At 44.1% G+C, this 27,249-nt stretch overlaps 1 protein-coding gene across 1 annotated transcript in view; it reads right to left on the bottom strand.

Annotated features, from left to right (window-relative positions):
- The window catches only part of SPRED1 (sprouty related EVH1 domain containing 1), a 96,739-nt gene extending 72,985 nt beyond the window's left edge, over nucleotides 1–23,754 (bottom strand). Inside the window, exon 1 of the mRNA XM_058666095.1 lies at nucleotides 23,129–23,754. Within this exon, the coding sequence (XP_058522078.1) occupies nucleotides 23,129–23,160 (32 nt within the window). The 5' untranslated portion in view covers nucleotides 23,161–23,754. The remainder of the gene's footprint in view (nucleotides 1–23,128) is intronic.
- Nucleotides 23,755–27,249: the final 3,495 nt, after the last annotated feature.

The following is a 27,249-nucleotide window of genomic DNA, read 5'->3' on the forward strand; positions in this document are numbered from 1 at the left end:
CCAATGACCTGAAACAGATGTGAGCATCAGAGAAACACAAAAGCAGCTCCAGATTCCTGGCTTTGGCATGGTCCATTACTGGTTCTGAGGCCATTCGGGAAGTGAGCCAGACAATCAAAGATCTGTTTGTCTTCCCTTCTCTATAATTCTGTCTTCCAAGTGAATAAATCTTAAAAATAAAGACATACGAGTATTATCTTTTTAAAGGTTTATGTACATGGGGCCCGGCGCCATGACCTAGTGGCTAAAGTCCTCGCCTTGAACACCCCGGGATCCCATATGGGCGCCTGTTCCAATCCCGGCAGCTCCACTTCCCATCCAGCTCCATGCTTGTGGCCTGGGAAAGCAGTCGAGGACGGCCCAATGCTTTGGGTTCCTGCACCCATGTGGGAGACCTGGAAGAGGTTCCTGGTTCCCGGCTTCAGATCGGCGCAGCACCGGCCATTGCGGCTCACTTGGGGAGTGAATGATCAGACGGAAGATCTTCCCTCTCTGTCTCTCCTCCTCTCCGTATATCTGACTGTAATAAAATAAATAAATCTTTAAAAAAAAAAAAAGGTTTATGTACATGAAAGGCAGATCTACAGATAGAGAGATGGAAAAAAATGGAGATCTTCCATCCACTGGTTCATGCCCAAATGGCCACAACGGCTGGGGCTAGGCCAGGCTGAAACCAGGAGCTTCGGCCCAATCTCCCATGTTGATGCAAGGGCCCAAGTACTTAGGTCATCTTCAGCTTTCCCAGGTATGTGAGCAGAGTGCTAGAACAGAAGTGGAGCAAGCAGGACTTAAACTGGTATCCACACTAGATTCCAGCATCAGAGGCAACAGCTTAACCTTTTATACCACCAGGCTGGCCCCAACTATTATCTTCTATGCAATTTGCTTTTGCCAACATCCACAAAAACAAAAAAAGAGGAGGCATTTGGTACAGCAGCAGCTTAAGCCACAGCTTGGGACACCCATATCCTGTATCAGAATGCCTGGCTTAAACTAGACTACCTGATTTCTGGTGCAGTTTTCCACAAATACACATCCTTTGAGGCAGATGATGTCTCATGTATCTGGGTCCCTGGCACCTATTCAACAAGCCCAGATGCAATACCAGGTTCCTGCGTTGGCATGGTTCTGTGCTGATGTTGTGGCATTTGGGAAGTAAACCAATAGATGGGCAATCTTTCTCAGTCTCTCTACTTTTCAAATATTACGAACAGTTTTAATAAATTAAAAATAGAAAGCAACTCACTCAAAAGCTAAATTATCAATTTATTTCCTGCCAAATCCCGAGGCTATCACAAGAATCTGAATATTGCTTTCTGAGAAGTTCTTTACAGAGTCAGTGTTGTGGTGCAAAAAGCTAAGCTTAGACTTCTTCCAGAGGTCAGTATTTTCTATCAAGAGCACAGGGAGTCATGGTTGCTCTGCTTCCAAACCACGTACTTGTCAATGTGCCTGGTAGGTTGTGGAGGAAGGCCCAAGTATCTTGACCCCCTGCCACCAATGTCAGTGAGCAGGAAGGAGCTCTATGCTTCTGGTTTCGCCCTGGACAAACTCCAGCACTGCAGTCATTTGAGGAGTGAACTAGCAAGTGCAGGATGCTTCTCTCCCTCACCCCATGACACTTCCAAATAGATAAATTAAAAATTTTTTCCATTTACCTACTACAAAGATTAATGAAGGGATTCCGATTAAAAACGAACTAGTAAACTATTACATCCTCCTAACAAGGAAATTCAGGTATTTTTTTTCCAACTATTATGTCCTATAACTTAAAACTCAGTGTTGGGGCCCAGCTTAGTGTAGTACAGTGAATAAAGCCACCGCCTAAGGCACCAGCATCACATATGGGTGACGGTTGTGTCTTGGCTGCTCCATTCTGATCTAGTTCCTTGCTAATGTGCCTGGAAAAGCAGCAGAGAATGGCCCGATTTGCTGTCCCTGCCCGCACCTGCGAGAAGCAGAAGCTCCAGGCACACTTGGCTTGAGCTTGCAAGGGACTGCAGGGATTTGGAGAGTGAACTAGTAGATGGAAGATGTGCGTCCCTCTCTCCCTCTTGTCTCTGTAATTCTGCCTTTCAAATGACAAACCAACAAGCATTGTGGTACAGAGGGCTGGGCTATCACCTGGGAAGAGAACATCCCATATGCACAGTGATTAGAGTCCCAGCTGCTTCCATTCCGTTCCCTGCTAATGAGCCTGAAAATAACAGGTAAAGAGGGCCCAAGTGTTTGGGCCTCTCACACTCATGTGGGAGATGGAGATGGAGTTCCAGTATCCTAGGTTTGGCCAAGCCCATACCCAGCTATTGCACCCATTTGAGGAGCAAACCAGAAGATGGCAAGGATTTCTCTCCATCTCCGTCTCACCAGCCCACTTTGTAACATTGCATTTCAAATAAAGAAATAAATCAGAAAGAACAACAACAACAACAAAGAGGCAGTGCTGGACTAGGCATCTGGAATAGCGGTTGAGATGTTCACATCATAGAAGGGAATACCAGCTCCACTCCCAATTTCACTTTATTGTTAATATGTGCCCTGGGCCTCAGACTGCTAATGTGGGTCCAGGTCACTCACGTAGGTAAATCGGTACTCAGTTGCCAGTTTCAAGTGTAGGCCTGTCCAAGTCCTGGCTGCTGCAGGAATTTAGGAAATAAATCAGTGGATTGACTCTTCTTTGTCTCTGCCTCTCAAATGCACATAAATTTAAGAATCAGTGTGGGGGTCGAGGGGAGGAAGGGAGTGGTGCAGTGGCTCAATGGGTTAATTCTCCACCTGCAAGCTCCAGCATTCAAAATGGGTGCTGGTTCATATCCTGACTGCTCCACACTTCCCATCCAACTCCCTTTTTATGCTTTTTTTGCATAAAAAAGCAATGGAGGATGGTCCAGGTCCTTGGGCCCCTGCTCCCTATGTGAGACTCAGAAAAAGCTGCTGACCCTTGGCTTCAAATTGGCTCAGTTCTGGCCATTGCAACCATTTGGGAAGTGAACTGTGAATGGAAGATCCTTCTTTCTCTTTCTCTCCTTTTCCCTGTAAATCTGCCTTCCAAATAAAAACACATCATCTTAAAAAAGGAAAAATTTCAGAAAATCATGCTAACTTACCCTTAAGAAGAAAGATAAAAGATAACTTCCACAAATGAGTAAGTTCCCTTAACTGAGGTCACCATGGACACATTATAGGAAAAAATTGACATGGGCCACACTAAACTCACACTCATGAAAACAGTGTCCATCAAAACTTACACAATTATAACATTTGAGTAGGTTATTTTATCACTTTAGGCCTTAGTACTCAGGTTGTTAAAAGTAAGGGAGAAAATAAGCAATGTCAAACCTTTTCCATTCCAAATTTATGAAGACTTACAAAGTTAACTAAGATAGTCCCCCCCATCAATGACTGCCACATACTAGGGCTTACTCAACAAGAGCTTTCAGCATTTCTTTGTGATGAACTAAACTCTACCTCTTTCAGCACTAGTAATGTTAACACACAACTGATACTTGAGCACCTGCTACATGCAGACATGGTTCAATCTTTTCTATGGGTTATATTTAATCCCCACAATATGAATCCAAAAACAGTGATGAAAAATTATCCTCACTGTACGGATAAGGAACCCAAGGCTCATGCAAGTTCAGCTGGTAAGTCAGAGCTGGGCCGTGAACCCAGAACAGGAGGAATTTAAAAGTCCCTACACAAGTATGCTTCAAAGACTGTCACTGGAATAAGACTGTACTGTTCAGCACAATAGCACACATCTTCATCTTTCCATCTCTTCACTTGGTAAAACTAAGAAAACAAAAATCCTACTCTACATTTCTTAAAACTAAACCCTGCAGAGGTATACAGCTTCCATAAATTATGGCCTTGGTCCCAAAATGGTAAACTGCTGAACACAGAGAATTAAATTAAATTTAAAATACAAAAGTAAAGAGGTAGAATTCTTGCTAGTCACTCACCAATATTAAAAGAACATACCAAGAAAATTAAGAATCAATGTCACATACTTATGTTCATCTGTTTATGATCATCTTACTGCTCTGTAGATACTGGTTAGTATCCACATAAATTTACTACATCAGTTCGGGCCTAAGGTTTGGGGGCAAGTGCTGCTCCTCACAGTGTGGCGGCTGTGGGGGGTGCCCCTGCCGGGTCGGACCCAATGCTGGGGGCTCACGCCAAAGACACTGCCACACGGCAGTGAACAAGTCCTCGGCCTCACCCAGGGTGGCCAGTGCACCATGTGGTGCCAGGTTTTGCCTGCTGGCCGCCTTGCGGCAAACTCTGGGGTTTGTTAAGATATGTTTGCTGCCTGAGCTCACCCATGACTAAGTCCAATTTTAGTGTAGGTGAGTAGTGAATCTTGGGTGATTCCCAGCGACAGGGTCATGGAAGTTTTAGGCATGCGTGGACACTGAGACCTGATGGGTTGGAGGGAAGTACCCAGGAGACAATTACGGTTAGTCAGATACACCAACCCAATTCAGAATACAGAAACGGCCTGTTTGCCTAGAACATCACTGATCATCACACACCAGCCCACACCAATGCTATGGATGGGGGCCTCTTTGGCAGTGATGGGTACCATTTCCTAACTGTTTGGTGGAGTGGTCACATTTGGCATGGTCAAGACTCTATCCAGCAAGCGAGAGAACTTGGCCTGGGGGTAGACTCTATGGGGTTGTGTGGGCCCAACCCTGTGGAAATACAAGTTCCCCTGGTTAGCTCGCAAGCTGGGGTTGGGATGGACTAAGCTAGATGTGGCCATGCCACCTGCCATCACACACGGGTGGAGGAACCCAAAACAGTCAGCGCAGGTCAAGAAAGCAGCACATGAAAGTGCATCCTTTAACAGGATGTGGGGTGGGCCGTGCTGCCACTGGAAGGGGACAGAATGGGCAGGGCTGAACAAACCTTAACTCACAAGAAACAACAGAAATCAGGTTGGAGCACAGGTCAAGCTAAGTAGGTCCTTGCACCTACTTATCTGTGTAAGACAGGGATGCTAAGCCACAGCATCTACAGGGACAGGACAAGAGAGGGGCTCTACCAAGTAGAATCAGAGCAACCACTGGCCTTCACGAGATCTAAGGCTGGGAATAGGCCCAGTTGGGCAGCTAAGGGGATACTCTAGATGGGTTGAGTTTCCCACCAATGAGCGCATGGGCTGTAAATGGGGGTGTGTTCCGATCAGGATACGAGTGTAATCCCACTTGGCACAAGTGTGGAATGGGAATGGAAGCACCAAGCCGGGCCAGACTCCAACACCATTTGGTGCTCTGCAGGACCAGGGTAAATGCTAGGTCTCAGCCCCTACTGAACCATGTGTAAGCTGTACGGGGGTATGGAAGAGCCATGGCTGGGTTGAAACATCCAACAATAAGAACCAGATTGGGTTGAAGAACAGTCAGGAAACACCACTGTTCCTGCTAGGACAGGAGGTGAACTGAACAGGGCTGGCTCATGGACCCACTGGTTTGCGCGAAATCTGGCACTGGGAGAGTTTCTGATGGAGGAGCCTCTGCAACTCCTCTGGCAGGACACAGTCCCTGCAGGTTAGCGCAAGAAGCACAATAGGAAACAGCCCAGAACAGGCTATGGAAATTATCCCACTGGTATACACATGGCATGGATTGGGGGCAGACCAGGCTGAACCTGTTCACATCACCCGCTGGTGAGTCCGAGCGCCAGAACAGAGTGTGGGTCATGCCAGGTTCGGTTGCGACACATACTAGTACACAATAAGGAATGCCAAGGTGAGATGAGCCGTACCAGATGTGGTTGCAGCGCCCAAACAGCACATGTGATAATCAGGGGGAGGAGGCAAAGCTGACAAGGGAATGTGGGCTCCCCTGCTGGACAACTACTTCCATTGGAAAGCATGAGTCGGGATGGGGGCAGATCAGAATAGGCAGGGCTGTAACACCTGTGGGCCTCATGTGGGCTAGATAAGGGAAAGGCCACGGTGGGCTGACTGTTCTGACTGGTGCAAGCAAAAACTAGAGTGGGTGAGGGTTGGTTGGGCTAGCCGCAGTACTAGCTGCCAGAGGCTGGCACTTGGAGCTAATTCTGTCAAGTCAAATGCCAGAACTACCTGGAGAGTGCATAACCTGGGAGTGAGTGTGGCCTAGAAGGGAAATAGTGGGCACCTCCTTCGGGGCTACCACTCTCATTGGACAGCATGAACGCCAGGACAGGGGCAGGGGTGGCTGTTCAGAAGTGCACCTGCCAGTAGGTGTGCGGGCTGGATAGTAGGTTGGTTGGGTTCAGCTGGGCTTCAATGCCCATCGACACATGCGAGAGCTAAACAGGATGTGGGACAGACTTGACAAGCCTGTGGTGCGTACTGGCAAGCATGGGGACCAGGGTAGGGGGCAGAACTGGTGGGGATTATGGGGAGTCGCCCCAACTAGGCTGGAGCTCCAACCGGTTTGCGTGAGGACCGAGTATGACGTGGGCAGGATCGAACTGGACTACAACACCCGTTGGTTCACGAGGAAGACAGGGCTGGAAACAGAACGAACCCAGCAATCCCAACGACCAGCATGTGCATAAGCTGATTGGTGTGACGGACGGTGTCGGACTCTGTACTAGCAAACTTGCGCAAGAATCAGGCCTGGGATCATCTCAGAAGAAGTTTCTTTGGAGATCCCTCCAACTGAACTGCTGGTCTTAGAACCCCAACCATGAAGAGACTGTCAGCCAGTGGATTCTGAATAGGGTTCATTGCGATTGGAACTGAGAGACTGGCAGCAATCCAGAACTGATGAACTATCACAACTGTATGAGCAGGAACCTCAGAGCGTGCCTCCCGTTGGGGATCTGGGATGGGTGGGAGGTTGGGTGGGGCTTTTCCCTTTGTTTTTTTCCCTGACCCCAGATACAGGGTAAAATGCTATTGATGTGGAAACAATGGTATTACCCACTTTCACCCTGTAGCCCTTGATACTTTGTTCCCTAATCAACTAAGTAAGATTATTAAAAAATAATTTAAAAAATTTACATCAAAAAGTACGTTCCATAAAAGTTAATGACTAAGATTATTTAGAAATAAACTATACTACTTCTTAAATTCTTAATTCCCATTATTTTTTATTTATTTTATGATGCTTTTCCACAGGCTCTGGGATATCTCCTTTCCCCTTCTCTAGATCTCATCACTCCATTGATTTTCCTTATTTTGTTACAATAGTATAGTCCTTCAAAAATAGAATTCCATCATTCTGTTTAAATGTATCCTGACGTAGGTATGGGCAATCAATGGCAGAGAGTCCAACATCCCACTGCCAAGATATATTTAACAGTTTAATTGGGAATCCATCTTTCATCCAGAAGTAGCGATGCATACTGCAGCATATCTTCACTTTCCAGTATGCTAGTCTCTATTATACAGCTCATTTATGAGAATATAAATGTATTTTTATACATGTTTACCTATATATCTGTTGAACTTGTGGTTTGCACAAAGGTTGCCTTATATCAGAAAGAATGCGTATTTGTCCTTTTGGAACTGGCTTATTTCACTGAACATAATGGTCTCTAGGTGAAATAATGTTGTTGCGAATGGTAGAATTTAATTCTTTTTAATGGCTGAGTGGTTTTCAATAGAGTAGATGTACCACAGCTTCTTTATCCACTCCTCTTTTCACAGACATCTGGGATGTTTCCATGTTTTTGCCGTTGCAGATTATGCTGCTGGCCTCTGGTGGAACTTTGATCATTGATGCTGCTGTGGTATCTGGTCACTGCAACACTGCTCCACTGTCTCCACTGCTTCCCTGTGTCCATGAGTTTCCTAGGTGTCCCTCTGCTGTCCACTTGTCCTCTTCTATTTCCTGGGATTACACACCGTCTGCTTTACCCTGGCTTTCCATCTGTTTAAACTTGCCCTCACCCCTGTTCTGCCATCTTTTCTCTTTCTATTCTATACCATGTTTCAGAAATCAGGTATAAACGTAGAAAGATTAGGATCAAAACACACAAGTTGGGGCCAGCTTGGAGGCTCAACAGGCTATTCCTCCATCTTGTAGCATGGCATCCCATATGGACGCCAGTCTTAGTCCAGCTGCACCACTTCTGATCCAGTTCCCTAAGAGTGCCCTGGGAAAAAGATAGAGGTTGGTTCAATTCCTTGGGGATTTGCACCAAAATACAGGAACCAGAAAAAGTTCCTGGCTCCTGGATTCAAAACCGCTCAGCTCCAATCATGGAAGCCATTTGCGGAATGAACCAGTAGATGGAAGATCTCTCTCTCTCTCCTACTCTTTGTAAACCTGCCTTACAAATAGAGAAATAAATCTTTAAAATTTAAAAAGAAAAAACCACACACACACACACACACAATCAAAAAATGTTTGCTATTGCTGTATTGTAGCACTTGACATTGCTGCCTGCAATGCTGAAATCCCATTTGGAACCAGTTACAATCCTGGTTGCTTCACTTCCCACCCAGCTCTCTGCAAATACTCCTAAGAAAGTAGCAAAAGATGTTCCATGTGTTTGGGACCCTGCCACCCATAAGGGAGACCTAAAGGAAGCACTAGGTTCTTGGCCTCAGCTTGGTCTAGCCATGGCTGTAACAACCACATAGGAATAAACTAGCAGACGGAAGAATAGAAGAGCTCTCTCTTTCTTAATCTGTAACTGCCTTTTCAAAGTTTGTTTTTAAAGATAAAAAATATTTATTTGGGCCCAGCGCCATGGCCTAGCAGCTAAAGTCCTCCCCTTGAATGCCCCGGGATCCCATACGGATGCCGGTTCTAATCCCGGCAGCTCCACTTCCCATCCAGCTCTCTCTGCTTGTGGCCTGGGAAAGCAGTTGAGGACGGCCCAATGCTTTGGGTTCCTGCACCCTCGTGGGAGACCCGGAAGAGGTTCCAGGTTCCCGGCATTGGATCGGCGTAGCACCGGTCGTTGCAGCTCACTTGGGGAGTGAATCATCGGATGGAAGATCTTCCTCTCTGTCTCTCCTCCTCTCTGTATATCTGACTTTGTAATCAAATAAATAAATCTTTAAAAAAAATTAAAAATATATATTTTTTAAAAAGTTTAAAACAATGGACTTACTAAATCCTGAACACTAGAATGGACAATCAAAATACATATGCAACAGAGCAGTGCTTTGTATTTCAGGTAAAAATTGGACTTAAATTTATTTATGATATTTATTAAGCCTTATAATCCTTTAAAAAGACTTATTTTATGTAAAAGTCAGAATTACTGAGAGACAGAGACTCTTTACTCCTCAAATGGCTGCTAAGGCCAGAGCTGAGCTGGGCCAGTCAAAAGCCAAGAGTCAGGAGCTTCTTCCAGCTCTCCCATGTGGGTGTACGGTAGGATTTCAAGGACTTGGGGGCCATCTATAAGCCATTAGCAGGGTGTAGGATCAGACATGGAACAGCACTCAAGAAAATCTTAGTAAACATCATTATCCATTATAGAAAATACAAGTTAACACCATAATAAAGCTCAATTTCATATCAATTCTCTTCCAAAAGTGGCTTGAAATTTTTGAGACACAATTTTACATGATTTGGTCATCTTGAAAATTCACATCTTATTTTACTACTAACATGTATGTATTGAGAACATAAACAAGAATGTTCACGACAGCAAAAATCTAGACACAATGTAAATATCCTTAACAAGACAATGTCAAAACATGTTAACTTTGAAGCACTTCAAATTAATTTTAAAACTACATTTAAAAAAAGGATTGGTGCCAGCTATAGACAACTGACTAGGTTGCCCTGTACATGGGCAAGTGTTGTGAGCAGCTGGCAACTGCCTGAGAGAAAAGCAACTAGTGGCTAGTGGGCATTCTGGGCCTGGTTAATGCAAATTTGTGTTAACCGGTATGTTATATCAGTGTGACAGCATAGCTCCCTGATCTTTTTTTCCTTTTTTTTTTTTTTTTTTTTTTGTTTTAAAGATACATAGGAAAGGTGGAAAACACTGGGCCAGAATATGCCATCTTGGCCTCCAGGCGGGTTGTGATTGGGAGGGTTGGAAGGTTGCAAGGGAGGAGATGCTGAAGATTGCTCGGGAAAGGGGTCTGGGGACATACTGGAGTGGCAGCTGAGGGCATATTTGACAGGCAGCCAAATGACTTTTGGGGGTTTCCACGGACCAGGCCACTACATTCACAGTAGAAGAAGCTCTCAGCATATAGCTGCAAGCCAGTCCAGTTCTGGTCATTTAGGGAGTGAACCAGTAGATGAAATCAATCAATCAATCAATCTCTCTCTCTCTCTCTCTCCTCTTTCTTGAACCCTTTCAATATAAGAACCCTTTCAAATAAATAATCAAATAAATCTTTACAACAAAAACTTGCATAGTTGTGTTATGAAATCCATTGGACAGATGAAGTTATACACAAAAATTGATCAACATAGTATTATTTTACAAGAGCAAAGAGCAGGGGCCAGTATTATAGGATAGTATGTGAGTCTGCTGCCTGCATGGGATGCCCTCATTTCACATCAGAGTACCTGGTTCCAATCCGAGCTGTCACACCTCGGATCCAGCTTCCTCCTAATGCTTTTGGCTGGCAGCAGATAATGGCCCAAGTACTGAGGTTCCTGGCCACTCAGGTGGGAGACCTAGATGAGAGCCATCTGCTGACTTTGGCCTAGCCCACCCCTGATCATTGCAGCATTAGAAAGCAAACCAGCAGATGGAAGATCAATTTCTTCCAAGTAAAAAATTAAATCTTTAAAAAAAAAAAGAACCTCTAGTTAGCAGATCTGAATGGTCACTCTAAGAAGGATTAGATTGCACCTGCAAAACAGTAAATGCTTAAATCCTAAATAATTTAATTTCCCAAAGCTAAAAAACTGTTATCTCCCTTCTCTCGAATGAATGTAGTTATGCCTTCCATACAATATTTGAAAATTTCTGCATTCAATTGTTATAAAAATAACTTTTTTCCATGTAAAATGAAGGCAGAACCATCAAATCTACTTAGATTTCCACAACCAAAGAATTCTGAAGGGGCTGGTGTGATAGCTCAACTGGCTAATCCTCTGCCTGCCAATGCCGGCACCCCATATTGGGCACCAGTTCATGTCCTAGCTGCCCAACTTCTGATCCAGCTCTCTGCTTACGGCCTGGGAAAACAAACAGGATGGTCCCAACCTTGGGACCCTACACCCACGTGAAAGATCTGGAAGCAGCTCCTGGCTTCAGATCGGCTCAGCTCCAGGTGTTGCAGCCATCTAGGGAGTGAACCAAAGGATGAAAGATTTTCCTTCTCTCTCAAATCTTTTAAATAAAAATAAATAAATCTTTTTTAAAAAATCAAGAAAAAGGGCTTGGCAGCGTGGCCTAGTGGCTAAGGTCCTCGCCTTGATCCCATATGGCCGCTGGTTCTAATCCCGGCAGCTCCACTTCCTCTCTATCTCTCCTCCTCTCAGTATATCTGACTTTGTAATAAAAATGAAATAAATCTTTAAAAAAAAAAAATCAAGAAAAAAACTGCCAACAGCTAGATTCTTAATTATTGGCCAGTGTAACATTAGCCAATATTTCCCTATCTCTTCATCTGGTTTCTGCCCAGAACATTAAAAAAAAACATTCACAATATAGATTTATACTTGTTCTGCTTGTTGGAATTTAATTTTTTTATGACATTCAAGCTAAAATAAGGTTTTAAACACTAATAATTCTAAAAGTAATACCTTTGGGCTAACTGAAAACAAACACTGATAAATATAGTTAATTCCACTGTTTTGTAAACTAAAAGTTCTATTTAATATTCTCGTATCTCCAATCAAGAAAATGCTATTGGGCAGGGAGAGGAGATACATTTATCTTAACATCCTTCAAAAGTAGGGACATAATATCTTGCTTTCACAGATGGACATCAAACACAAAGGTTATGCAATTTGCCAAAGTCTTACTGCTAGTCAACAGTAACCCCAGGATCACGTTAATTGTGAACAACCTAATTGCAAAAATTCAATAAGCTACCTCTATACAATGAAAGACCTCTATAACAGTATCAGGAATGAAGTACCTAAGGGTTGGCACTGTGGCATGGCATGTTAAAAGTAACAAAAGGGACACTGGCATCCCATATGGGTGCCAGCTGATGTTCCTGCTGCTACATTTCTAAAACAGCTCCCTGTTGACGGCCTGGGAAAAGTAGCAGAAATGGTCCAATATTTGGATCCCCGCTCCTCAAGTGAGATCTGGATGAAGCTCCTGGCTTCCACCTGGCTCAGCTCTGGTCTGTGCAACCAACCGGGGAGTCAATCAGCAAATGGAACATCTTCTATCCATGTCTGTCTCTCTGGTTTCAAATAAATAAAATCTTAAAAAAATTTTTTAAGTAACTAAAGATTACCCAATCTATCAAATATATTTGGTTAAAATTCTATACTGTCAGACTACACCTTTGCCTCTTATAAAACCAGAAAGTTTCCAATGAAAACCAAATTCTGGATTATTTATTTATGTGTCTTTTCCTATATTTAACAATTTTTAGTATCCTTCATTTTTGATGGGACTATTATTACACGAGATATTCATTCTTATCATTCAACTTCTTCCAGCTAAGCCTTTCCCTTTTATTATCCTCCCACAGCACCCTTTTCATTAACTTCTAAAATTCTTACTTCTGCCTCTTTAAATCATAGAAGCAGGTGGCTACATTCAAACTTTCACCTGAAATTATTTATTAAACACTCACATTATACAATGGCTTAGGGTACAATTATACTTAAACTCCTAACACCAAACTAGCAACTAGAAAACTTCTGTTGTTGATTTCCTTTAATTTACTTGGTTTCTCTGTTCCTCCTTAATTCTTCACTCAAATGCCATCAGTCTAGAATTCCTGTTCTCCAATCAGAATCTGCTTCAATTTCTCCCACTTACAAATCTTCACTCTTTAAGTTTATCAAAATGTGACAGTCCCTCAAAACTATCAATTCAGTGCGGCCCTATCACTTCAAGCTTGTTTTTTTCTTCACAATCTAGCCTGCCTGTTAAGTGTATGTGGTACTGTGTCATATAAATACTATAAAATGTGAATTCCCACTTTGCAACTTACTCCCTTGTGTGGATTGTGGGCAAGTTACTGAATCCCTCAAGTTTCAGCTATCTCTATCTGTAAACTATGGATAATACTTAATTCACCGGGTCCTTCGAAGAATTAAATCCAGTATTAACTGTGACAAACAGTTTGAAAGTCTCCTCCTTCCCGGGCCTTCCTCCATCAAGTACCCACTTTTCCTTATACCCCTTTCTTCTCTTCCTCTCCACTACTGACATCACCTCGGCCAACAAATAATCTCAACTCCTAACTTTTCCATGAATGAGCAGATCTAATCATTGTCTTCTCCAATTCACTATTCATTTTCTCTTCTACCTATGGGCAAGTCTGATTTCAGCCCCTGTACCCCCACTAATCTATTTCTGCTCCCACAAAGGTTAATGACAACCATTAAACCCTTTTGTAAGATTCTAGTTGCTGAGATTCAAATCTTTCTACAATATCGCATACTGTTGAGTACCTCCTGTTTACTACCCAAATGGCCACAATGGCTGGGACCGATCCAGCTAAAAGCCCAGAGCTCCATCTGGGTCTCCCTCATGGGTTTCATGGCCCAAGCACTTGGGCCATCATGTGTTGCATTCCCAAGCACACTAGGTGGGAGCTGGATCAGAAGCAGTGTAGCCAAGTCTCAAATCAGAGCTGAAATGAGATGCCAGTGTTGCAGATGGCAGAAATGCCAGTATATCCCCTCTAAGATTTATTCGAAGGGAAGGGATGAGGGAGGAGAGACTTCTAAGACACTCTCTTCCCTAAACCCTTCTCTCTGGAAGACTCACCTTTTGTGATTTTTCGACTACTCTTTCTAAAAGATGCTGCTGTTTCCCACAAGTCATCTTTCCACTGCTATGTGATATTCTCCATAAGCATTCTGCAGCCTTCAACCACTACATATGAAGGCATCATCTCTACTCTCAACCTTCTCTTTGGGAACTGTTTGTTGAGAACACCTTTTGGGACATCTATGAAGCAACCAGGTGTCAACACCTAGTAAGCACTCAGATTTTAAAAGATAAAAACCGAGGCATTTCTCATTAAAAATCTATTCTGCCTCTACTTTCACTTCATTTGAAGAAACATCACAGCATCCTAAAATTTCTACCACTGAATCACTACATATTTTCCTTGTACCTTCCTTATGAGACATCTGAATTGCTCTCAAATCAGCTACAGTTTCTGCTCAACCTGCAACATTTTTGTTGTCTTACCACATTTAGAATTCTAGGTCTCTTGGAAGGGGAGGAAGAACGTATCCTACATTTGATAAAATTTAGAAGTATTAATTCAAATCACAAATTTTCAAATCCAGAAAAGTGAGCTATAATTCATTTCTTTGCCCTGCTCAAATAAGCTCCAATATTCAGCTTTCCACAGAAACATATTACTCACTCCCTGAAAACTAATGGCTCCACACTGACTGCCATGACGAAGACTAAATCTGGTGTTCGTCATTAAGCAACCTTAGACACTGAAAGAACTGTGGTCAGGAAGGAGGGCTGTTCCAAGAAACAATTTTCTTTTAATGCTGAAGCATTTTACATGAAAAATTAATGGGGGCTCTGTTCAGAACTACTGCTATTACTCCCCAGTTAAAATTGCCTCAAGTTATAAAGAAATCAGGAGCTTCTGCCATATTCATCTTGTCCTTCTTGGTCTGCAGGACAATCACCACCTCTTGACTCACAGGGAAGCACTGTCTAAACTACTCACTCTGGTACCCTGACACTTTTTTATTCCCTCACCACTCCTCCCAACAAGCATTACCCAAAAAGCTCCTACATTTCTTCAAACTTTTACCTGTTCTCTTTCCATGCTCACGTTCTCCTCCCCTCTTTTCAAGCTGAAAAGTTCTCCTCTTTCTAGCTCCTCACCCATGACTGACTCCTAAAATGCTACCTGTTTGCTGAAGCCTTCCTTCTCAACACGACCTCTATCCTGCCAAAAGAAATTCATAAACAGACCACTCATCATATTTTGGAAAGATATAGTTCCCTTGCTGGATAGACAAAGCAGTTATCAAGTTTTATTCATTATTTTATCTCCAGAGCTAGGAAAACAATTCAGTGACAAACAGGCACTCAGACTGAAATGAGGGCCAGGTGCAGTGGCCTAGTGGTTAAAAGATCTTGCCTTACATGCGCCAAGAACCCATATGGACAATGGTTCATACCCTGGCTGTTCCACCTCCCATCCAGCTCCCTGCTTTTGGTCTGGGAAAAGACGTGGAAGACATCCCAAAGCTTGGGACCCTGCTCCCCGTGTGGGAGACCCAGAAAAAGCTCTTAGCCTCTGACTACAGATCGGCTCAGCTCTGGCTGTTACGGCCACTTGGAGGGCGAATCAGCAGATGGAGATCTTTTTCTCTGTATCTCTTCTCTCTGTATATCTGCCTTTCAAATATAAATAAATAAATCTTTAAAAAAGAACTGAAATGAAATCCTTGAAGAAAAAGTTACTACTGATATCTACTGAAATACGTTCTGAATCTATAATATCAACATATATGAGCCAGCAATTTAAATTCTGAAATGTTTAATAATGCTTTTACATACTGAAGGAATTCTAGAATTTATCATTAATGTCAATTTCACTATATCAAATTCACGAAACAAAACAATAAAAAATGGCGAATTTGGCTAATGTTAAGAGAATATTCTGTTATGCTGAAAAGTTACAGTACTTCACAAAATAAATCACAATTCACTAAACTGCATCCAAATTACTGGTAATATACTATAGGATATCAATTCCAAACACTGTGGATTTATGAAAGTAATCCCTAACTATACGATACTCCAGACAATTGGGCCCGACACGATAGCTCCATCTTCCCCTTGCACACCAAGGATCCCTTATGGGTGTTGAGTCAGGTCCCAGCTGCTCCACTTCCCACCAGCTCCCTGCTTGTAGCCTGGGAAAGCATCAGACGATGGTCTAAAGCTTTGGAACCCTGAATCCACACTGGAGATCAGGAAGACTCTTGGCACCTGACTTCAAATCAGCTCAGCTCTGGCCTCTCTGTCTCTCCTTTTGTGTGTAAATCTAATCTGCCTTTTCATAAAAATAAATAACCCTTTAAAAAATCTTTTTAAAAAAAGTTCAGACAGATGTTTCTAATCCCATGCAATAGCTTCACTAAACACTCCTAGGAAAATAATTACATTCCAAATCATACTGCTCTTTAGCTAAACTGTTACTATTGCTATACAGATACAATTCAGAGATAAATTTTTAAACCAATTAAAATTCAGTTTTCAGGGCCTGGTGCAGTAGCCTAGTGGCTGAAGTCCTTGCCTTACATGCTCCAGGTCCCCATAAGGGCGTTGGTTTATGTCTCAGCTGCTCAACTTCCCATCCAGACTCCTGCTTGTGGCTGAGAAGCAGTCGAGGATGGCCCAACTTCTTGGAACCCTGCACCTGCATGGGAGACCCGGAGGAAACTCCTGGCTCCTGTTTGGCTCAGCTCTGTCTGTTGTGGCCACTTGAGGAGTAAATCAGCGGACAAAAGATCTTCTCTGTCTTTCCTCCTCTCTGTGTATCTGACCTTTCAATTAAAGAAAATTCAGTTTTAAATTATTCCTGGTTTTACTAATGCTAACTTTTTTTCTATCACTGTAGAAAATGCCTCAAGATAATTTAAAACTTCATATACAAGGCAGCTTCCACCAATCTATTCTATAATTACAATGAAGAAAATGATACATTGAATGTGGGCTTCAAAAGCGAAAAAAAATTATTTAGGATTCTAAACTTAGGCTAACAGAAACCTTACATTGATTAAACTCAACACTCATTTTTGATCAGAGAAGTAACAAAAATCTGTACTTACCAACTTTTATTCCTATAATGGCAGAAAGTAACCAACAATATTGTATTTTGACATTTAAGATTGTATTGTTTTTCCTCCATTAAACTTCAAATGTGATAAACTAAGCTGATTTACTCATGTTGATTCATTCTTGAAATCTAAAGATAAACCCCATGACTGTGAGGTTTTGTTTTGATTTTAGTTCACTGAATTAAGTTTGATTTGCTACTTAAAATTCAAAGCCACTATCTCCCAGTATTTCCTGTCCTCCATTTATCTCTATCTTCTTCCTTTGGAACATCAGATCGGGCGCGTTCAGGGTGGTATGACTGTAGACCCTTTGGAACATCAGTTGTTCATTTTACACTCAGGTTTCTTAGTCTTCCTATTTAATATTTCCATATTGAATTTAGCCTTCTTGTGTCTACAGCAGAAAGGTCTCATGGACCTTTCTGGAAATCCAGTGAAGCCCAGGGTCCCTTTCCCAGAACAAAATGAAAGGCACAATATAAAATACACAAAATTACAAAAGAAATTAATTATACTGGCTTATTTTTCAGTATTTATCCCATTATATACTAGTGAACCTCAATCAACAATAAAAGCTCTAGAGATGTTACTATAATAATCTCAAAGTAATAAACACTAAATTTTCAAGAGAGCTGTAAGAACTGAACAGCAATTAGCTCTGTAATTTACAAATCAGTATTATGAATTGTGGCCCTCCCCCCAAAATAGATGTCAAAGTCCAAACCTCCCATACTTAACAACATGACCTTACTTGCAGATAAGTTTGTTGCAAATATCAGCAGTTAAGGTAACACTGAAATAAGGTAGACTCCTAACTCAGTCTGATTGGTAACAAGATGGACCTACTCAACATCATTTTGGAGTTCTAGCTTCCAGAATTAGCATTTCTGTTGGTATAAATACATCAATAAATACATTTCTGTTGATATAAGCTACCCTGTTAGTGGAGCTCTTATATAGAAGCCATAGGAAACTAAAATGAAGGACCTCCAGAAGTTTATGGAGGGCATTTACTGAAGCAAGTTAACACACTACTTGAAATGCCTGCACCCAGGATGGGAGTGCCTGGGATCAAGTCCCGGCTCCATCTGATCTCTGCTTCCTGCTAACCTGCACCTTGAGAGACAGCAGGCAATGACACAGGCACTTTGGTCCCTTCCACCTGCGGGGGAGACCCAAACTGAACTTTAGGTTCCTGGAATCCACCTGGCCAGCCCTAGCTGCCGCAGACATTTAGATCGAGAGACACTCTAATTTTCAAATAAAATGAAAATATTTTTAAAGTTAAAAAAAAAAGTAACTTGAAGAGCTCGTGAAAAACCTTATAAAAATACAGATATCAATTTTTTGGTAGCAAAATAGTAATCTAATTTTTGTTATCTCTTTTGAAGAGAGATGGAGAGAGAATATACTGCCTACAACAGCCCAGGGTAGGGCAGGTCGAAGCAGTAAGCCAGGATCTCAATTTGGGACCCCAGCAAGAATGGCAGCAACCCAGCCACTTGAGCCATCTCTCCTGGCTACTCCCCAGGGTGCACATGAACAGGAAACCGAAACTGTGAGCAGAACAGAAACTCGAACCCATGCACTCCAACACAGGCATCCCAAATGGTGTCTTAACTATCAGGTCAAACACCTACCTCTGAATTTATCTTCATCTTTTCCATAAACTTTTGAGGTATCTTTTTACATTCACTGTCTCAACTACCTCCGATACCACTTATGGGACAAACTTTACGGGACTGATCAGTAAAAACAATACTCTTCCTCATGCAAGTTCACAAATACATAGATACAGATACAGATATATAGAGAGAAATAAAAATTCCAGGGGCTGTCATTGTAGTGAAGACACCACCAGCAACATTAGCATCCCATATCAGAGCCCAGGTCTAGTTCTAGCTGATACCTCCAATCCAACTCCCTGCTAACGCACCTGGAAAGCAACAAATAAATGGCAACCCTTACTGGAGGCCCAGATAGAATTCTAAATTCCTGGCTTTCACCTGGCTCAGCCCAGGACATTGCAGCAACTTTAGGGAATGAACCACTGAATGGAATATCTCCTTGTCTCCTCTTCCCTGTTACTCTGCCTTTCAAATAATTTTTTTGTGTTGTGGTGTGGCAAATTAGGTTGCCACCTGCAACTTTGGCATGCTTCACTTCGGAATACAGCTCTCTACTAAGACCCTGGGTAACGCAGAAGTTGGCCTATGTACTCAGACCCTCAGAACCACATGGGAGACCCTACAGAAGAAGCTCCTGGCTTTGGCCTCGTCCAGTCCTGGCTATCTGAGGAGTGAACCTTTCTCTGTAACTGACTTTCAAATAAATATACAAGCTTAAAAATATTTTTAAAAACCTCTTGTTTAAAAATTCAAAGTCCTAAAGATTCAAGTGGGAAAGCAGACAGAAATTAATATGAAGCAGATATAATCTAGGACATATCTACTGGGAAATATAAGCAAATACTCTGCTATGTATTTACTACATCAATATAAACAGTTAAGAGAGTTTTCCAATGCTTTCATTCACTCCCACAACACTTTCCAGGCATCCATAAATTAGTATAATGCATACAGACATGACATCTGAAAGTAAATACATATTTATACACACCTTCAGAATAATTCACCACTGGATACACTCCTGACACAATCACAAAAAAAAAAAAAAAAACTGTTCAGACCCAGATCACACCACACCAAGCTTATCATAAATCTACTAATTCCAACCTAACTCTAAAAAGTATCATAATTTCATTTGCCATTATAAAGCCTCCTCATGACATGGCAAGTACTTCGGGCTAATGTCAGCATAATAGATAAAATGCTGAACATTTCAGCCATTTCACTTCTCTGAGTGTTTTATCCATATTAGCAAAAGGATATCAAGAGTCACTTTTATTCAACTTCAAAGGATAAACACCCTTACATAAGATAGTATGTCTCTAAATGTTTAAAACTCTATTAATACAAGAAAAACAGGTGTGGTTAGTTCCTATTTACGACACACTTATTCTGCAATAAAATACATTTATTTACTGTCTTTTGAAAAGACTCATAAATGCAAATTTGAAACAACGTATGAAATATTTCATCCTATTCCTTTCATTCTTGGTTTGGTGATTTAAAAGCCTTCCACATATTAGATCCTCTGCTAATTCTTGATTAAATATATACCCACATCCACCCTCTAGGTGTTACCTATTTCTCTAATTTCAAACAATGTGCTTTAGTACATCTCTAACTGGACTTAACTGCAATAACTCCAGATAAGGTTAATGGTTTCCAAAAAACTGGTGACTTTTGTTTTAAAGACTGCAATTGGGTGGAAAAGAAAAACTGAAGAGCATTAACAGCCTCTACTGCAATAAAATCTCTACAAACTGTGGCTTACAGAAACACCAGAAAAACACACATGAGGACCCAGCACTGTGGCTTAATGGGTTAAGTATGGCAACAACACCATTTGAGTGCTGGTTCTAGTCCTGGCTGCTTCATTTCCAATCTTCCTGCTGATATGCCTGGAAAACAGCAAAAGAAGGACCAAGTCCTTGGGCCTCTGAATCCATGTGGATTGCCCAGCTCCCACCTTTCAGACATTTGGGGATTAAGCCAGTAGATGAAGATACCACTTTCTCTCCTAATTCTGACTTTCAAAGAAATGATCTTTTATTTAAAATCAATATGTATAAAGTCCAAATAAATTCCTACTTATTGCAGGGCTTTTATGATTTCTGCCATGTCCTTTTCTTCATAATATACATTAAAAATAATAAATTTCCACTCCAAACATCATTCCATATACTAAAGATAGGGAATATAAATTATCAGATTTAAAGCTTCATTCTAAAGAAATTCTCTCTTTGTAGCCTGGCCAACGCACAAGCATACAAGGTCAGCTCTGGTAGAACTGATCATCAAAAGAGCACTTCACTGTCTAATGTAAGGCAGTTTCTTTTTTAAGTGTAATTTCCAAGACATTTTTGCTATACAGTTAACATCTCATATAAAATATCATATTAGAAATATTGTTCTTAGCCTACAAAAATTAATAGTATTACAAAGCTCCTAAGGAATCATTTTATTAACAGGATAAATCTGTAAAAAGGTTTTATAAAAGTCTAGATGAATTAATTTTCAAGTTATTCCACACTAAATATATCTAGAATTTAAAACAACAACGACAGAAAAACACCAACCCTCCCAGTGAAAAATCACCACTTGGTGTTTTAAACATCAGCATCTTGGAGATTAAACCAGTGGTATTCTCTTTTTAGCCTAACAGAACAGCAGCAGCATCCACTGATATTACCACATATAAAACCTGGACTCTGAATTTTCCTATGCCAAGGATGCATTTCAGAACTTATGTACACCTCTGTCGATTCACATACCATCACTTGCTGTCCTATTATCTGAAGCCACAGGAGACATCAAATACTTAGAATTAAACTTAGAATCAATCCTTTCTTCTTTGTAAAATAAAACTTGAAGTTTTTGATGCAAGCTACTTGTTTGAAAACCATTAATAAAAGTTACCGTCACTGTGTTCAGTATTTTCAGCAGTTTTTCTCTTAACCAAGTATTATCTTAGACTTCTTGATCTCCCCTAAAAGTAGGTCTGATCTGCGGAAGGCAGGGAGACAGTGTACAGCACTGTGAATGGACAGCCAGGTATTTTATGAATGGAGGTGGTCACGTGATCCCAGCACCTCCCCGAACTGATATTTCCCACATAACTGTGTCAACATTCTCAGAACAGGGGTAGTTGTTTGTGTGTGCGTATGTTTTTAAATTTTAATCTGAAACTTCAAATTCTCCTGCTTTCCTCAACTCAAACACCCACATGAAAACAAACAAGCTTTGAATTTTTGGCTGGGAAATTCTTTCAAGATGTCCAAGGTGATGGATGTTTAATTATTTTTTTTTTATGAATGAAGAGTGTGCTATGCAAATGAGGGCGATTCACAAAAAGAGAGAGAGAACATGGCGGCCACTTCTGCTTCCAGGCTGCACTGGCACTGCAGCAATCCACCTCCTGTACACCCGCCCGCCCGGCAGAAGCGTGCGCTCTGGAACAGGGGCTGCGGGGCAGACGTTGCTTGGCATTTTCCTAGCTATTTTATGTTAAACAGACCTCGGCGTTGGACTTTTTAAAGTTTTCACAAAAAGGTCTGACTTGCGGAATGCACTTTATTTAGAGGAATGCATTCTAAGGACGAGTCCGGACTCAGTTAACTCTTTCCAACCCACCAAAGACAAACAAAACTTAAACCGAATTACAAAGAAAACAGATGTGACTATCCTGCAGAGAATCACGCCCCTCCTCAATAGAAAACTGTGCCCAACACCATTATTCCTCCAGGCAGCTGCTACGTGAAAGCCCAACGTTTAAAAGGCAAACCGTTTGGAAAACATGAGGACAGCCCAAAATAACTAAAAACTTCAGCTAAAATGCTCTAGAAGTTGATGGAGTCACCCCCACGTTAAACAACGTTAAATTCTGTTCCATCCGCGAGAACCGGCGTGTTTTAACACAGGCTCAGGGTGAAAATTAGAACTCCGACTTCTTGGACGTTCTCGATGAACACAAGTCGAAAACGCCCAAAGGTAAACACAACAGCTCAACATCTCCCTACATATATCTGTATCTATAGATTTTTCTTTACAGGACTCTTACAGGTCATAAGTTTAAAAGGGGGGGTAGGGTGGGGTGAAGGCTTAATAGGCATTTAAGAGTCACTGACTCATCGAATTAAGATTCAAGAGCAGTTTGCTGCAGGAGGTGCTCCCACACATTAGTTTCCAAGTGAAACAGCTAGAAAGGAAGCAGACTGGATTGTCGAGATATGCTGGCTGATGCTAAAACGAAAGAGGACAAGGCCAAAGATTTAGCAGGCACACGGGTGGGTTCACCGCTGCTCTCCTGATCCGTCCACCTGAACTGCATTTCAGGGAGGTGCCACTGCCAGAGCACCCCAACACCTAACACCCCCTTCCCCAGCAGCAAGCAACTATACACAGGGCGTGCGGAGGACTGCTTCCATGAAATAAAATGGCTCAAGAAATCAGTTATCTCCAGAAGCAGACGCACCGACTCCAACCCTCGAGGGGCGCAAGTTTTCGGACACCCGAAGACTCGGAGGGGTTTCGGGGGTTGGGGGGAGTGCAGAGGAAGGAGTGGAGGAGGGGGGTAGCAATCAGGATCAAGGAGGCGCTTACTCGTTGTCAGAAGTCGCCGTCTCCTCGCTCATCTTTCCCTCAACGTGATCCGATCTGGAGATGGAGGAGCAACAGCAGGCGGGGGAGCAGCAGCAGCACCGAGGGGCAGGAGGCAGCGGCGGCCGGGGGGGCGCGGGGACAGCGGCTCAGGGGCCTCACCATGGTGGATGCCTCACCTGGAACGGTGCCCCCCCAGCCGGGAACCCCGGCCACCCCCGCAGGGGGGTGGCGGCAGCAACCTTCCCCGTGGCGACCCCAGCCTCTTCCCCTTTGCCTCAGCCGCCCAGCCGAAGGATCCGAGGCGGTGGGGGGTTGTGGGGAGACGGGGAAAAGGCAGGGGGAGAGGGAGAGAGACAGCAACAACGGCAGCCTGGAGAGCTGCTCCTGCGGCCACCCGGGTGGAGCGCCGCGGGGTCTGGCCAGGAAGGAGCAGAACCCGGGAGCAGAGGCGGCGCTTCCCTCAGGGATGCGGCGAGGAGGAAGCAGGGCTGCGCTCGGTGGGGGCCGGCGGGGCGGTACCGAGCCCAGGCTCCGGGCAGCAGCAGCGGCGGCGGCGGAGGCGACGCGATCCTGCCAGAGCCCACCCCACCATCTCCCGCCTCGCCGCGGGCCGCTCGCTGCTCGTACCCCGGCGGCGTCCGGGTCGCTCCTCACACACACGAGCACAAGCGGGCGAGGGGCCCCCGCGGCGGCGGATTCCTCCAGACACGCTCCAGCCGGGACTCCTCCTGAGCGGGAGGAGGGGTGGCGGGGCGCGTGAGGCGAGGGGGGCGGGCGTGCGGGGCAGGCTGCCGAGGCGCAGCGGGAGGGGGAGGAGCGGGAGCAGAGCGGCCGCAGGGCCCCGCCGGCCCGTGCCCACCGGCGGCGGCAGCTCCGCGGGGCCAGCACCTCACGCCCGCAGGAGGGGAGCCGCGAGGGGGGCGGCGGAAGCGCTCACGCCGCCCGCTCCTTCCGCCGCCGCTGCTGCTGCCCGAGCCGGGGGCGCCCGCGGGGAGCGGGAGGCGAAGTAGTCCCTGGCGACTTCTCCCCGACAGCCGGCTGCCCGCGGGGGGCCGCAGGGTGGAGCAGCCGGGAGGGGCGCCCGGCCAGCCAGGAGGGACCGAAAGCTGCGGCCTGCGGGCGAATCACGGCAACTCCAAGTCGTGTGCAGCATAGCAAGTTTCAGGAAAGTAGTCCCCTCCTCCCTTCATTTCCCAAATCGATGTCGAGCCGCTCGGGCGGGGAGAGGAGGAGGGAGGCGGAGGGATACGCCAGGCTCCGCGCTCAGTGTGCGTGCGCGCGCTCCAAACTCTTGGCACGCCGCGGAGGGGGGCGGGGGTGGGAGCTGCACGGGGAGCTGCGGGCCAGGGTGCATTGTTGCAGCGCGGCTCCCCCGTTCCTCGGCTGGTGCTGTCCGGGTTGCTGGAGCGGCCAGGCTGGAAACACAGCGTGTTCTGGGAGGAAATTCTGGAGGCCACTCTTTGCTGTGTTTGTGTGAGAGTGCTTTGCTTGTAAAGAATGGAGCTGGCACGAGTTCATCTTTAGTTAGTCGGGGGGGGGGGGGGGGTTGCCGGCAGGGAGTTGCAAGGAGAGCTCCTCCTGCTGTCCCTCTGATTGCACTGCTGCAGTCCCCTAGCTGAGTGCATAGTGCGTGTGCGTGTGTGTGTGTGTGTGTGTGTGTCTGTGTGTACTGTGTTCCTGGATTCCTACTGCGCTAGGGGGTATGCTGTGCAGGGCATTCATCTCCCAACGCTGGAATGGTTGTTAATGGAGAACGGCTTCCATTGAAGCCCAGGGTAGGCGTGTTACAGGAATCTGGCGCAGCCAGAAGCACAGGAAATAACTCCCGCTGCGAGTGAGGTTGCATAACTAGAGCACCGGCGATGCCTCTGTTGCACGAACTGCTCCAAGCTGAGGCAGAAAGATTATTGCATTGGCAGCTGTCACCTTTGCATTGAGTGTTACAGGACAATATACGCATTCATCACGAAAGGTTTTTTCTTTTTTTTTTTTGCAGAGAAACCTGCTGAAGTTGTAGGCTGGACCTAGGTATGTCTGCCCAGACAACTTGGAGCTCCTGGCTGTGCAGATTCTATCATCTGTTCGCTTCCTAGAAAGTCAGCCTACACATGACCCTGCCTGGACGACTGAGTCCCTAGCGCTCTCAAGTTTCCGACCCATGTCCCCCGGTGCCAGTCTAGCTGAGTCAGTGCACAATGCTTTTTCTTCATTCTCAGGTCTGTGCGATCTGAGTGTGCAGGTTGCTGCCCATCCTGTCTTGAGAAGGTGAATGATTCCTGGGGAAGAACTTCCCAACGCTTAGCACTCCTAGTCTGCCTTGCAGCTCCCATCTGCCCGTGCCCTGGGGAGAGTGGGTGCACTGGCCTGTGAACAGTGTTCTCACGGAGCTGGGCTTCATAGATTGTTTGAAGAATGAATGGAAAAGCTAAGTCAGTTAGCTCCGAAAACCATCAGGCTGATTGCTGGTTTCCTTATGGAACTGGCTTAGCAATAGCGTTCTCATTCAGAGGAAGGAAGGGGCAATGTTGGTGTTGGGTAAAGGGTGGGGGGCAATATGGTTGCAGTGATCTGGAATAAAGAGTCAGATGGGACCGCTAAACCTGCCTTTTTTTGCTCTTGTGAAGGTCGTGTGGTTGGGACTACTGAAACTACCTTTGCTTTGCAGTACTTTCATTAACATCTTTGAAGGTGTAGGGTTGAATCCCATCACTTAAAAACCACGATCCTGGTTATGTTACCCTGTGCCTGTGTAAAATGATGGCTCACAGCACCGAAACTATACAGCTGAGATACTAATAAGATGATATACACAAAAAGCACTTAAAAGAGATGAACAATTTCTAGTAAAAACTCAGTAAGTCGTAGCTCTTACCGTGATGTATAAAATAGAGATGGTAAGAAGTCAATGGCGAAGTGACAGCAGTTGCTCTGAAGGTTCATGCAGAGCATTCCGCCTTCTGCAGTCAGTCAACACCCATGGCTAGCTTCTGTGTACTACCGTTGCTTGACACATGGCCAGATCCGTGGTGTTCCATGAACAAATGACTACTGCAATAACCGTGATTAACTGTGTGTAAAGAAAGTTGGTCACTTATCACATACATCTTTCACTCTGGAAGATTTACAGCTGTTTGATGTTCCAGTGCATCAGGGAAATCACCCATACAGGTTTGGGAAAGGGAGTGGAGGTCAGCTTGATTGTCATGTTCCAGGTGTTATATGGGCCACTTTTTTTTTAAGCTTTATTTTTATTGGAAAGTCAGATACACAGAGAGGAGGAGAGACAGAAAGGAGGATATTCCATCCACTGACTCACTCCCCAAGCAGCTGCAATGGCCACAACTGAGCCGAACTGAAGCCAAAGCCAGGAGCTTCTTCCAGGTCTCTCACGTGGATGCAGGGTTCCAAGGCCTTGGACTGACCTTGTCTGCTTTCCCAGGCCACAATCAGAAATCTGGATGGGAAGCGGACTGCCAGGATTAGAACCGGTGCCATATGGGATCCCGGCATGTGCAAGGAGAGGAATTTAACCACAAGGCTACTACACCGGGCCCTGTGCGAGCCACTTTTACACACATTGCTTACCTAAAGCAGCAAGATACGGTCAACAGCCCAAATTATTGCTTTTCAGATGGTTCCTATCTGCGTGGCTGGGATGCCAAGTCAATCACTGGTACTTGCTGTGCTTTTCATAGAACACTTTGGTGCCCTTCTTTGTAATAGTATGTTTGTCATTCTTTCAGTTGTGTAAGATCTTACCAAGTGTCTACAAAAGAGACTTGTGTAGTTAGAGCTCCGAGTATTTTACTCAGAAGTAATCAGAACTGAATTGAAGAAGTTTGTACTGTCTACTATTGTCTTAGTGCTCCCTGATTTGAACACTTTCAAATATGAGAAAATCTGAATAGTTAAAATGAGGGATTTCTAAAAGTGTTGGTTTGTGGTGCTTTTAAGTTCTTACCTTTCAGAGTTGTGTGTTGAAATGTCTTCAGGTAATTATAGTTCAGTTTACTTCAGAATAATCCAGCAGGGTAAGGAGAAGCAGGTTGGGATATAGGTAAATATACATTGGTTATAAACCGATAGGATGTTCTCATTATTATTCACATTACATTATATAT

Source organism: Ochotona princeps, chromosome 6 (genome assembly GCF_030435755.1).
Source record: "Ochotona princeps isolate mOchPri1 chromosome 6, mOchPri1.hap1, whole genome shotgun sequence".
NCBI classification, from domain to species: Eukaryota; Metazoa; Chordata; class Mammalia; order Lagomorpha; family Ochotonidae; genus Ochotona; species Ochotona princeps.